The 11,019-nt window shown below is 49.4% G+C and overlaps 1 protein-coding gene across 1 annotated transcript in view; it reads right to left on the bottom strand.

The window, feature by feature from the left end:
• Positions 1–3,688, bottom strand: part of LOC106816988 (transducin-like enhancer protein 4) — a gene marked incomplete at its 3' end in the record, with an annotated part of 24,196 nt that extends 20,508 nt beyond the window's left edge. Inside the window, 2 exon segments of the mRNA XM_014821633.1 lie at positions 538–635; positions 3,222–3,688. Of these exon segments, the coding sequence (XP_014677119.1) occupies positions 538–635; positions 3,222–3,251 (128 nt within the window).
• Positions 3,689–11,019: the final 7,331 nt, after the last annotated feature.

The raw sequence follows: 11,019 nt of genomic DNA on the forward strand, positions 1-11,019 counted from the left end.
CACTTCCATCCTTTGGAAATCTATAACAACTGCAATAATGACTCTCAGAATGATGGTTACAATCGGGTACAAAACACGACACGTAGTTAATGTTACCAGAGCATATGATTGTGTAGAACCAGCAGGCTCGTTGTCATGCCACCGTGACGTCATCACTTCGGTACTCTATACGTCTGCAGCTGATAAACCCTCATATTACCCCCTCAAGGCAGGTCAAAACTGTCTCGTTCGCCGGCGTTAATAGGCTTTTCGTGGAGGAATTCGCGTATTACGGCATCATCGCGGGTTTTTTGCTCTGCGGAAGGTTTCTCACGTCAGCCCTTGCACTCGCCAATCACCACGTCTCACCTAAAAGCCGCCGAGCACGCAAAGGTGCATGAGAGCTGCCAGCGGCGCAATCACTTGACGCAAAGGCCCCCGAGATACGGCCCAACACAATGCGGTAGGTGGGGTACGATTGTGGTGAGGGTGGGGGGGGGGCGTAAAGCTGTAGTCTCGTGACACTAACGCAGACGGACGACGGCATGTGATACGAACCTGTGATACTGCGCCTGCAAAAAGTTGAATTCCTCTTTGATGCGGTCGCATGATTCCGAAACAGTGAACTTGAACGGCTGCCCGGGTTGGTGCGGTGCCTGCCAGAATAAAACAACAACAAAGATATGAGGTTTGTTATCCAGTTAGACCATAGATCAGCCCCCCCCCCCCCGCCCCCCCTGCTCAACCCCCTCCGCCCAATCTTCCTCAATCTGCTCAAACTTAACAAGCCTACACAATACCACTACACGTACTTTTGCCACTATACAGCTAGTAGATGATACATCATATCAAGAGCGTATAAAGAAGCGCTCTTCTTTATACGCTCTTGATCATATATATACAGATGATAGCTGTATGAACGATTGAGGTCGTGTACACTTCGAGGAGGGATGTACAGTACAAGTCGAAAAAATACTCAATCTTAGATTGGGACTCCGGTAGAAAAATCATCAACATCATCATCATCATCATCATCATCATTATAATCCTATTCCTAACCCCTTAATCCTATCTGAATCCCTAACGCATCATTAAAATCCGGGGTGCAAACATAGGCTTGTATCGGCTATAAAAAAGTATAAATATAAAGAGAGAGCGAGAGAGAGAGGGGTATATATAGAATGAGCAAGTACGTTGATGTACAGCAGAGAGAAATCTGGTTTCTGGAATATTCCGTGGGACACACACCTACCAGTTTCCGCGTGACATTTAACAGATTCAAAAGCGTGGGGTTCTTCCACCCATTTCCAAGTTGTTCCCCATCGACTACGAAGAGAGTTCAGTCTACCTCTGTGTGTTCATACTTCATCATCATCAACAACATCCTAACGTTATCCCTCACCTAGTACCAGCACTTATCCCCCTCCCCCACCCCCACCCTAGCGACGAAGGCTACAGTACTACAGTACATACATCTATCGATAACACTAAGCCCACACCAGTCACCCTGACTTAATCCGAACCCAATCATTGTGAATCGGAGACCCCCTAACGCAAGCCTGACACGCAGGGGAGGGGAGGGATGGCTAATAGTAGAGGGGTCTGACAGCCCGGGTGCAATTACACGATGCGGATCGGGTATTGTATTCAAACCTCGAGCGCTGCTCACTCACTCGCTCACTCACACCACCTGCATCGCCTGCGCGTGAAAATCGACGGGAAGGGATCAAGAAGAACAGCAGCGAACGATGAACACGCACGCGTGTGCGCAGTAGCATCGCTGCATCGGAACGTTTCACGAAAAGATTCCTCGCAGAACCGAGAGTTTTAGGGGGGTAGTATCGGAACGTTTCACGAAAAGATTCCTCACAGAACACAGAGCTTTGAGGCGGGGGGGGGGGAGGGCGCAGTTGTTGCTTCGATGCTGAGAAAAGTTCTGCCATACTGAACAGTATCCGAACGTTTTCTGAAAAGATTCCCCACAGAACAGAGAGCTTTGCGGCGGAGGGAGGCGGGCAGCCGAGGCGTGGATGCTGAGAAAAGCTCCTGTCATACTGTCCGAGCAGTATCGGAACGTTTTCGTGAGAATATTCCTCTGACACAGAACAGGCAGCTTTGAGCCGAAGGGGAGGGAGCAGTCGAAGCTTCGATGTTGAGAAAAGCTCCGAACATAATGAACAGCGTAACGCGGCTGGATACATTCAGTTTACGTAAACATCAGAAAATAGCGCCTCGGGGGTAGTGGTGGTGATGGGGGGGGGAGGGTGTACGCAAAGACAAGACAGAGTCTATGCTAGCGCGCGATCAGACAAGTTAATTTATACTGTTTATAGCGGAAATATAAACGTGGAACGTAATAAACACACCCTTCACGTTCTTGCCCGATGTTCGGTATCATGTTCTGATGTTATGCACTATGCACATTGCACATGCTAAACTGCAGACAGCTTGTGGCAGGCATGCGCGTTATTGCAGCTGCCATGGGGAGTGAGGGAGGAGGGGGTGGACGAGAGGATATTACTGACAGCACTACAGTCTGACTCTGGCTCTACCACTCTAAGGTCAGTAGCAGCAGCTCGCGCGCGCGCATGCTGTACTCGTTTCAGTGTACGACTGACTGACTGTGGAGAGCTCTGCTAGTACTAGTGCAATATTCGGTGCGATGTGGCACTTGGGCTCGAATGAAATGAAATGCTACTCCTAGATACGTACGTACTCGCAGAAACGACGACTCTACTTATGAAATGCGTTAGAAACATGGCGTCGTGTACGTGCAGGCACACACAGAAGAGTTGTTGCTACACTACAGCCACAGGGTATAGGTTCCTACTACTAGTAGGTGCTCGTGTTTGAACACACACACACACAAGCACAAACAAGCGCGCACACACACATATATACACGCACGTATGCACGCACACACACAGAAACACGCACACGCCCGCACACACAGCGAAACGCGCACACGCACGAGCACACACACAAACACGCACGCGCACGCACATCTATACGGACACACGCACGCGCACACACGCACACACACACACACACACACACGCGCGCGCGCACACACACACACACAACTCCCCCTCCCCATACACACACACGCGCGCCCACACACGCACGCACATCCATACGGACACGCACACACACACACACACGCACACACACACACGCACACACACACACATAAACTATTAGTATTATCTACATATACACGTATATGGTCTACTTACTCCTACCGGGCTCACGGGATGTCTGTTCGGATACATCTCCTGCTCTCGTCACAATACCACCGCCACCGCTATACGAAGCGGCGCTCTCTCACTCACTGCTGCTGCTGCTGCTGATGCTGTATCAACCCAACACACACACACACACACACACACGGGGCGCGGTGTCTGTCGTTCCTTTGTGTCCGTGGCACCCGCGCACCACCAGATTTTACACTCGACGCTGCTGCTGCTGCTACGATCGCTGATCCACAACACCGAGGCTACTCCACGAGTTCGAATCCACAAGACGGCGATTATCGATGGTCGATCGAACGCACGTATCGATTCCGGTATCGGGGCTCTAAACACCGTCCGTTGAGGGATAACCAACGCCGACTTTCGGCAGAGAACAGCTAGCGCGGTTCAGACACGACGCGACACCTTCTGAAAATGCCACACACACAAGCCTACACAAAGGAGCTAAGCAAATACAGCTTTCCAAATATGGCGGCCGTTGATTGGCCATATTATAAACACGGCAGCTGTGGTTAGGCACGCACGTGGGCTTATTAGTTATGATCAAGATTCTGACCAACCACGCGCGCGTATTAGTTCAAACAGGCTGTTCTGGCCAATCAGACGCCGTGCCGGGCCATTGAACATTTGCTCTTTTGAGGCGAAGCTCCGTGTGGTGCCAATCACGTTCTCCAGGAGGCGCTGTCTATCAAAAGCACGTGGCGATCAAGCCACACCCCGGCCTGCAAGAGAAACTTGTAAAACAAACACTTGTCGTGTACTTGTGATAATAGCTATCATCCAGCAATAATAAAGGCAACGTCCGGGAAATACTGGGAATATTTTCTAGTGCTTTATCTTTTTTTCCACTGGGAAGTTGTGAGATCGAAATGGGTCCCCGCGTAAGATAAGCATACCACACAGGCTGTCAAAATAAAATTGCTCGGATAATCAAATGAAAAATGCGAGTGAACTCGCGTATGATCGCGCGCGCTGTTGTTGTAGTTGTGGAGAAACATACTCTACATGTTTCATTTGTTAGCGTAGGCCTACGCTCGACACGGAGAAACACAAGTGGAGCACAGGGGTGACGCGAGGACACAAAGAAGGGGGTAAAAACAGTGCTATGTTGACCCGTGTTATTCCCGGCTTTTCGATAAGCCCCTACCCTCTCTCTTCCCTCTTTCACCGTCCCTATCGTTTCCTCTTATATCGACTCTCTTTCTTTCCTCTTTCACCGTCCCTCTCGTTTCCTCTTATATCGACCTTCTCGCAGACAGCATCAATTGCCGTCGAAGGGGAGGTGGGAGGGGGAGGAGCTCCCTTAATTAGCGTTAACGAGTATACCCCGATGACGCAACATCCAGCCGATCTCTCAGCATCAATCAAAAAAGGCTTCGCAGATGCTAAAACGCACGAGCTTTCGCCGCCGCCGCCGGCTGACGCACGCACGCACGCACGCACGCACGCACGCACGTACGCACGAACCGTGCAGGCACTTGGAGCGTTTCAATAAAATTTAATGCTAAATAAATTCGACTAATAGTTAAAATCTATTTACTCCGAAACTCTTAATGTTTCTCTACTCTCTTTCACCTATTAGTATTATTGCCGACAATTTCCTGTAAATGCTGTCTAAATGCTCATCTGCACACTGACACATAAATATATAGCTATATATATATTAGCTATATATTAGCTATATATAGCTATATATTTATGTGTCAGTGTGTAACAGCTAGCGTGCGGTGTACTTGTGTGTTGCAGATGAGCATTTGACCGGCATTTACAAGTGATTATAGGCAAAATAGAGTAGAGAAACATTAAGACTTTGGTAGTAAACACATTTCGTGTTTATTTACCTTTTTATTTTTTTATTGAGACGTTCCAAGTGCCTGTCGCACTGAACGCACGCACGCACGCACGCACGAACGCGCGCACGCACGCACGAACGCGCGCATGTGGATGCGATGGGATGCTGGTGTATGCCACGTTGCAGAAAAGGCGACGACGACGTTTTTGCCGAGCGCGGTGCGTGTAAATGTTTTACTAAGTCTAATGTATGCGTGTAGTATTAGTTGCAATCTGTCATAAAAAGACGGGCCACATGTGTGCGCTCGCTCGCTCGCTCGTCTTGCCAGCCCTGCGCGTTTACGCTACACCGACACCTCTCTGTCGCCCGAACAACAAATCTGGAATCATGTCTTCTTCATGTTGTCTACGTGTCTACATGCGGGGCAGAGCGAGAGAGAGCGAGAGCGAGAGCGAAGAAGATAGAGAGAGAATGAGAGAGAGCGAGAGTAAGATAGAGAGAGAGAGAGGGAGAGAGAGAGAGAGAGAGAGAGAGAGAGAGAGAGAGAGAGAGAGAGAGAGAGAGAGAGAGAGAGAGAGAAAGAAGGGAGGGAGAGTCGAAACCTACTGCATGTACATGTGCGATCGACAAAATTTCAGGTACAGCACGATATGTCGGATGTAGAGTAGACTGTGAAGGAGGTCTAAGGTGACACCTCGTTGAGCCTCGACACACTGCCGTGAACACATACGCGGCATTGACGGCCGAGACTAGTTGATGTTTCAAGTGCTAGGCCTGGAATTCACCGCACGCGTGCTTTCAAGTCATTTATCATGCAAGCGTTCATGACCGCGCGGCCATCCAAGCATTTCTTCACGCCACACTACACATTGTAATCGAAAAGGATAGAAAAAAAATCGACAAGCATTAACATCACATGAGCTACTCGCTAGAAGGGGGGTGGAGGGGGGTTGCTTTCAAATAAAGTTCATAAATTGCCTCGCAGTTTGGCAGCGCGCATAAATAAACAATGACGAAATCGACTGCGGGGAAGACAGCAGAAGAGTTTTTGCGGCGGCGTGTAATACAACCCCACAATTTATGTGACTAGCGGGATAAGTCTAACAGCGGCGCGCCCGGTCTATAATCGCTTCTTAATTTCACAGTATAACCTTACAACAAGCTGAGTCAAGCTCTAAATACTGTAATACCGACCACGGCTGAAATACTAGCTGTTAATTTATCGAATCGAATTCTGACTGTGCTCACACCTGCATGCACGGTGAGAGAGTCAGACTCAGAGAGAGAGAGCGAGAGCGAGAGAGAGAGAGCGCGCGAGCGAGAGAGATATAGAGAGAAAGAGAGAGCGAGAGAGCGAGAGAGAGAGAGTGAGAGAATGAGGAGAGAGAAGAGAGGAGCGGAGAGAGAGGAGAGAGAGGAGATAGAGAGAGACGAGAAGGAGAAGAGAGAGAGAGAGAGAGAGAGAGAGATGAAGATAGAAGAAGAGAGAGAGAGAGAGAGAGAAAGTAGAGAGGCGAGAGAGAGCGATAGAGAGGAGAGAGAAGAGAGAGGAGAGAGAGAAGAGAGTAAGAGAGAGAGAGAGCGAGAGATAGAGAGAGAGGAGAGAGAGAAAGAGAGAAGAGAGAGAGAGAAGAGAGAGAGGAGAAGAGAGAGAGAGAGAGAGAGAGAGGGGGAGTGAAAGTCAGGTGGTAATCTTATGTAAGCCTCCTTGTCGAACGGAACACCCGCAACCATATACCTGATAGAATAATATCGTGTTCCGCTGAATTGCACAGCTGTGCGCAATTTAAAGCTAGCGGCAAGGTTTCAAATTACGATGGCTAATTCAGAATGTAATAAGTCTGAGTCAAGTCATACATCGCGAACTAAGTACCTAGACGCGAACAATTAACATCGTCATTCGCTGGAAGAGTAACTCCGTAGACAGTAAAGAACTACGATAGAAAGAAAAGAGAAATGCAATCTACGTAGAGGTAATACCGAAAAGATAGTCTGGAAATCCAATACAACGAGCATAGATAATGATGATCGCGTGATTAATATATAGATTTAATAGTGATAATGATTGAACGGTGAGGCGAGACTTGCTCTAAACGAAGTGGTCAGACTGTACCTAAATCACCTGAGAAGCGTTGTAACGTCAGCAAGAATGAATAGGCTTGGCCCGCGCGGCTGGAACAGGTTTGTTTTACGCGCAGGAGAACGAATCGGAAAAAACCAGAACAGCAGCAACAACAAATATAACTTGCTGGAGGGGGCGATCAAGCCAGGCGACGGACGTGTGGCACGGCAATAACGCATCGCTCGCTCGCCCGCATGGTGCCAGGCGGTGCTCCTCAGCCATCTTCGTCCGGTTAATGTATAGGTCTTTTAATTAAAACATGCCTGCGCGCCGAGCCAGACGCACGCGAGAAGTGCGAGGCCTCGATGGTGGCAACGAAGCCGCCTGCGACACAGCGCTGCGTGGATTGATGACTCATAACGAAAGTGAACGGTGCAGCCAGGAGGGCGTTTCATCGCTCACGCGGAAGTTCATAAAGAGACGAGAGGCGCGCACGGGACGTGACTCTTCTCTCTCTCTCTCTGCGTCGCTCTCTCGATCTACTGCTGCTCTCTGTCTGCTCTTCTCTCTCGTCTCTCTCTCTCTCTCTCTCATCGCTCTTCTCTCTCTGCATTCATTTCTCTCGTCTCTACTCTGTCTTCTCTCTTCTCTCGGCTCGCTCTCATCTCTGCTCTTCTCGTCGTGATCGGTCTCTGCATGTCTCATTCTCTCGCTCTGCTCGCTCTCTCTCTCTCGTCTCTCGCTGCTCTGTCTCTTCTCTCGCTCGCTCTCTCGCTCTCTCTCTCGTCTCGTCATCGTCTCTCTCTCGCTTACTGCTCTCCTCGCATACTTCAGCCAATGCACTACAATTGACTTCCGCCCCACATGCACCTCCGCGAAAGCGACACCTGCTGTCTCCTCTTATCTCGGCCAAGCATACATTGACTCACCCCGCCACCCCACACCACCCACCAGACCTGCAAACAGTAAACCTGCCGTGTCGTGCCGTCGTCGTTGTTGCGTCGGGCAGCGGCGACAACCGGAGCAGGCACCGTAATCAGAACGGGGGATGATGCTCCCGCACGGACAACACTCACAGGCAGGCGGAACAGCGACGGCGTTTTATAAAGAAACGCAGAAACACGCGGCGCGGAAATTGCGAGAAAATTGGCGCAGCAGCAGCAGCAGCAGCAGCCCATTAGCCAGCCGCACATCGTAGGCGTTACCCACAGCGAATGTTGCCTCGCAGCGAGTGTCGCTCGCCGTGAGGTTAAAACGTAGAATTGAATTCGCGCATGATTCATTCTCTCTCGCGTGCATTCCTATACGTAGCGATGAGTACGCGCGCGCACGCGCGTAAAGAACAGGTATACGTACAGGTGAAAAAAGACTATTGCCGAGCCAGCCGACAATTGGCCCGAGGGAGCAGAGCAGGGCAAAAATATCCGCCTGTGCACTAGATCGGTGACTAAGTTAGAACTTACGTCCATTGCAGCTGATAACCGTCATACTTACTCCTCAAGGCAAAGGGTCAGAAACTGTCTCGTTCGCGCAGTGTTAATAGGCTTATTCGTGGGAAATTCGCGTGTTATTAACGGCATTCATGCGGGTTTTTTGCTCTGGGGAAAGGTTTCTCAGTCAGTCCGTATGCACTCGCCAATCACCACGTCTCACCTAAAAGCCCCGAGCACGCAAAGTGGCATGGAGGCTTCCAGCGCGCAATCATTGAGTCAAGGCCGCCGAATACGCCAACACAATGCGGGTAAGGTGGTACGATGTGTGAGGGTGGGTGGGGGGGCCGTAAAGCTAGTAGTCTCGTGAGACACTAACGGCAGACGGACGAGCGGCATGTGATACGAAACTGTGAATACTGCCCTGAAAAAGTTTGAATTCCTCTTTATGCGGTCGCATGATTCCGAAACAGTGAATTGAACGGAGGGGCTGCGGGTTGGTGCGGTGCCTGCTAGTATAAAACAAAAAAGATAATGAGGTTTGTTATCTACAGGTTAGACATCTTAGATCAGGCCCCCCCCTCCCCAGTCCGCCTTCCTCTAACCCTCCGCCCATATCTTCCTGCAATTCTGCTCAAACTTGAACGAAGCTAACACTATACCAACTACTAACGTAATTTTGCCAGCTATATCTACAGCTTAGTAAGATGATACCTCATAATCAAATAGCGTATAATAGAGAGGCTCTTTTTTATACGCTCTTGATCATATATATAGAGATATAGCTGTATGAATCGATTGAGGTGTTGTAATAACTGTCGAGAAGGATGTACAGTAACATGTAAAGATCGAAAAAAATAGCTCAATCTTAGAATTGGGACATCTCGGTAGAGAAAAATAGTAATCCGGTAGAAATTAGTCAAGTACGATTGATGTTACGGCAGCGAAGAAATCTGGGGGGTTTCTGGAACAGTTCCGTGGACACTATCACCTACCAGTTTCCGCGTGACATATTAAACAGATTCAAATAACGTGGGGTTCTGTCACTCCATTTCCAAGGATGTTCTTCCCATTCGAATCGAAAGAGTTCAGTCTACCTTTGTCGTGTTCATACTTCATCATCAATCAACAACAGCATCCTAGACTATCCCTCACCTATACCAGCGACTTAACTCTCCCCACCCCAGCTAGCGAACGAGGCTACAGTACAGTACAATACATCTAGTCGATAACACTAACCCAGCACCAGTCACCAAACTTAATCACGCACCCAATCCATTGCTATTCGGAGCCTCCCTAACGCAAGCATGAGGAGCGTAGGGAGGGAGGGATGGCGTAATAGTAGGGGCCTCTGACAGCCCCGGTGCAATGACACGATGTCGGATCGGGTATTGTAATTCAAAACCCGAGCGCTTGCTGCACTCACTCGCATCACCTCAACCAACCTGCAACGTCACTGCGCGTGGAAATTCGACGGAAGGGATCGAAGAAGCTAACAAGCAGCGATAAATAATCACGCTTACGCGTGATGCGCATACATCGCTAGCAATCGGAACGTTTCAGAGAAAGATTTCCTTCGCAGAAGCCGAGAGTTTTTAGGGGTACGTATTCGGAAGCGTTTTAGCGGAAAAGTAATTCCTCAGCAGAAACACGAAGCTTTGAAGCGCGGGGGGGGGGGGAGGGCGCAGTTGTTTGCTTATTCGATGCTGAGAAAAGTTCTCGACATACTGAACAGTATCGAACGTTTTCCTGAAAATTCCCCACAGAACAGAGAGCTTTGCGTGCGGGAGGGAAGGCGGCAGCCTGAGGCGTGAGATGACTGAGAAAGCTCGCTGTCATACTGTCGCGAGGCATAAGTCGGAACGTTTTAGTGAGAATATTGCCTAGCTGAATCAGAATCAAGGCAGCTCTTAAGCCGAAGGGAGGAGCAGTCGAACTTTCCGATGTTGAGAAAAAGCTCCGAACCTTAATGAAGCATCGTTATTCGCGCTGATACATTGCAGTTTTAACGTAAACTTCAGAAAATAGCGCCTGCGGGTGGTAGTGGTGTGTGGGGGGGGGGGAGGGTGTACGGCCAAAGACAAGACAGAGTCTATGCTAAGCTGCGCGGATCAGACAAGTCTAATTTATAAATGTTTATAGCGGAAATATAAAACGTGGACGTAATAAACACAACCTTCACGTTATCTTGCCGCGATGTTCGGCTATCATGTTCTGATGTTTATAGCACTATGTACACATGCACGTTGCTAACTGCATACAGCATTAGTGCAGCGCAATGCCCGTTAGTTGCATGCTGCATGGGAGTGAGGGAGGAGGGTGGGATCGAGAGGATATTACCTGACAGCTATACAGGTCTGACCTGCTCTACACTAAGAGTCAGTAGGCAGGCAGCTCGCGCGGCGGCGCCATGCTGTAGCTCCGTGTCAGTGTAGCGAGCTGCACTGACTGTTGAGAGCTCTGTCTACTTTATGGCAATATTCGTGCGATGCTGCACTTGGCTCG

Source organism: Priapulus caudatus, unplaced genomic scaffold (assembly GCF_000485595.1).
Source record: "Priapulus caudatus unplaced genomic scaffold, Priapulus_caudatus-5.0.1 Scaffold1553, whole genome shotgun sequence".
In the NCBI taxonomy this organism is placed as follows: domain Eukaryota; kingdom Metazoa; phylum Priapulida; class Priapulimorpha; order Priapulimorphida; family Priapulidae; genus Priapulus; species Priapulus caudatus.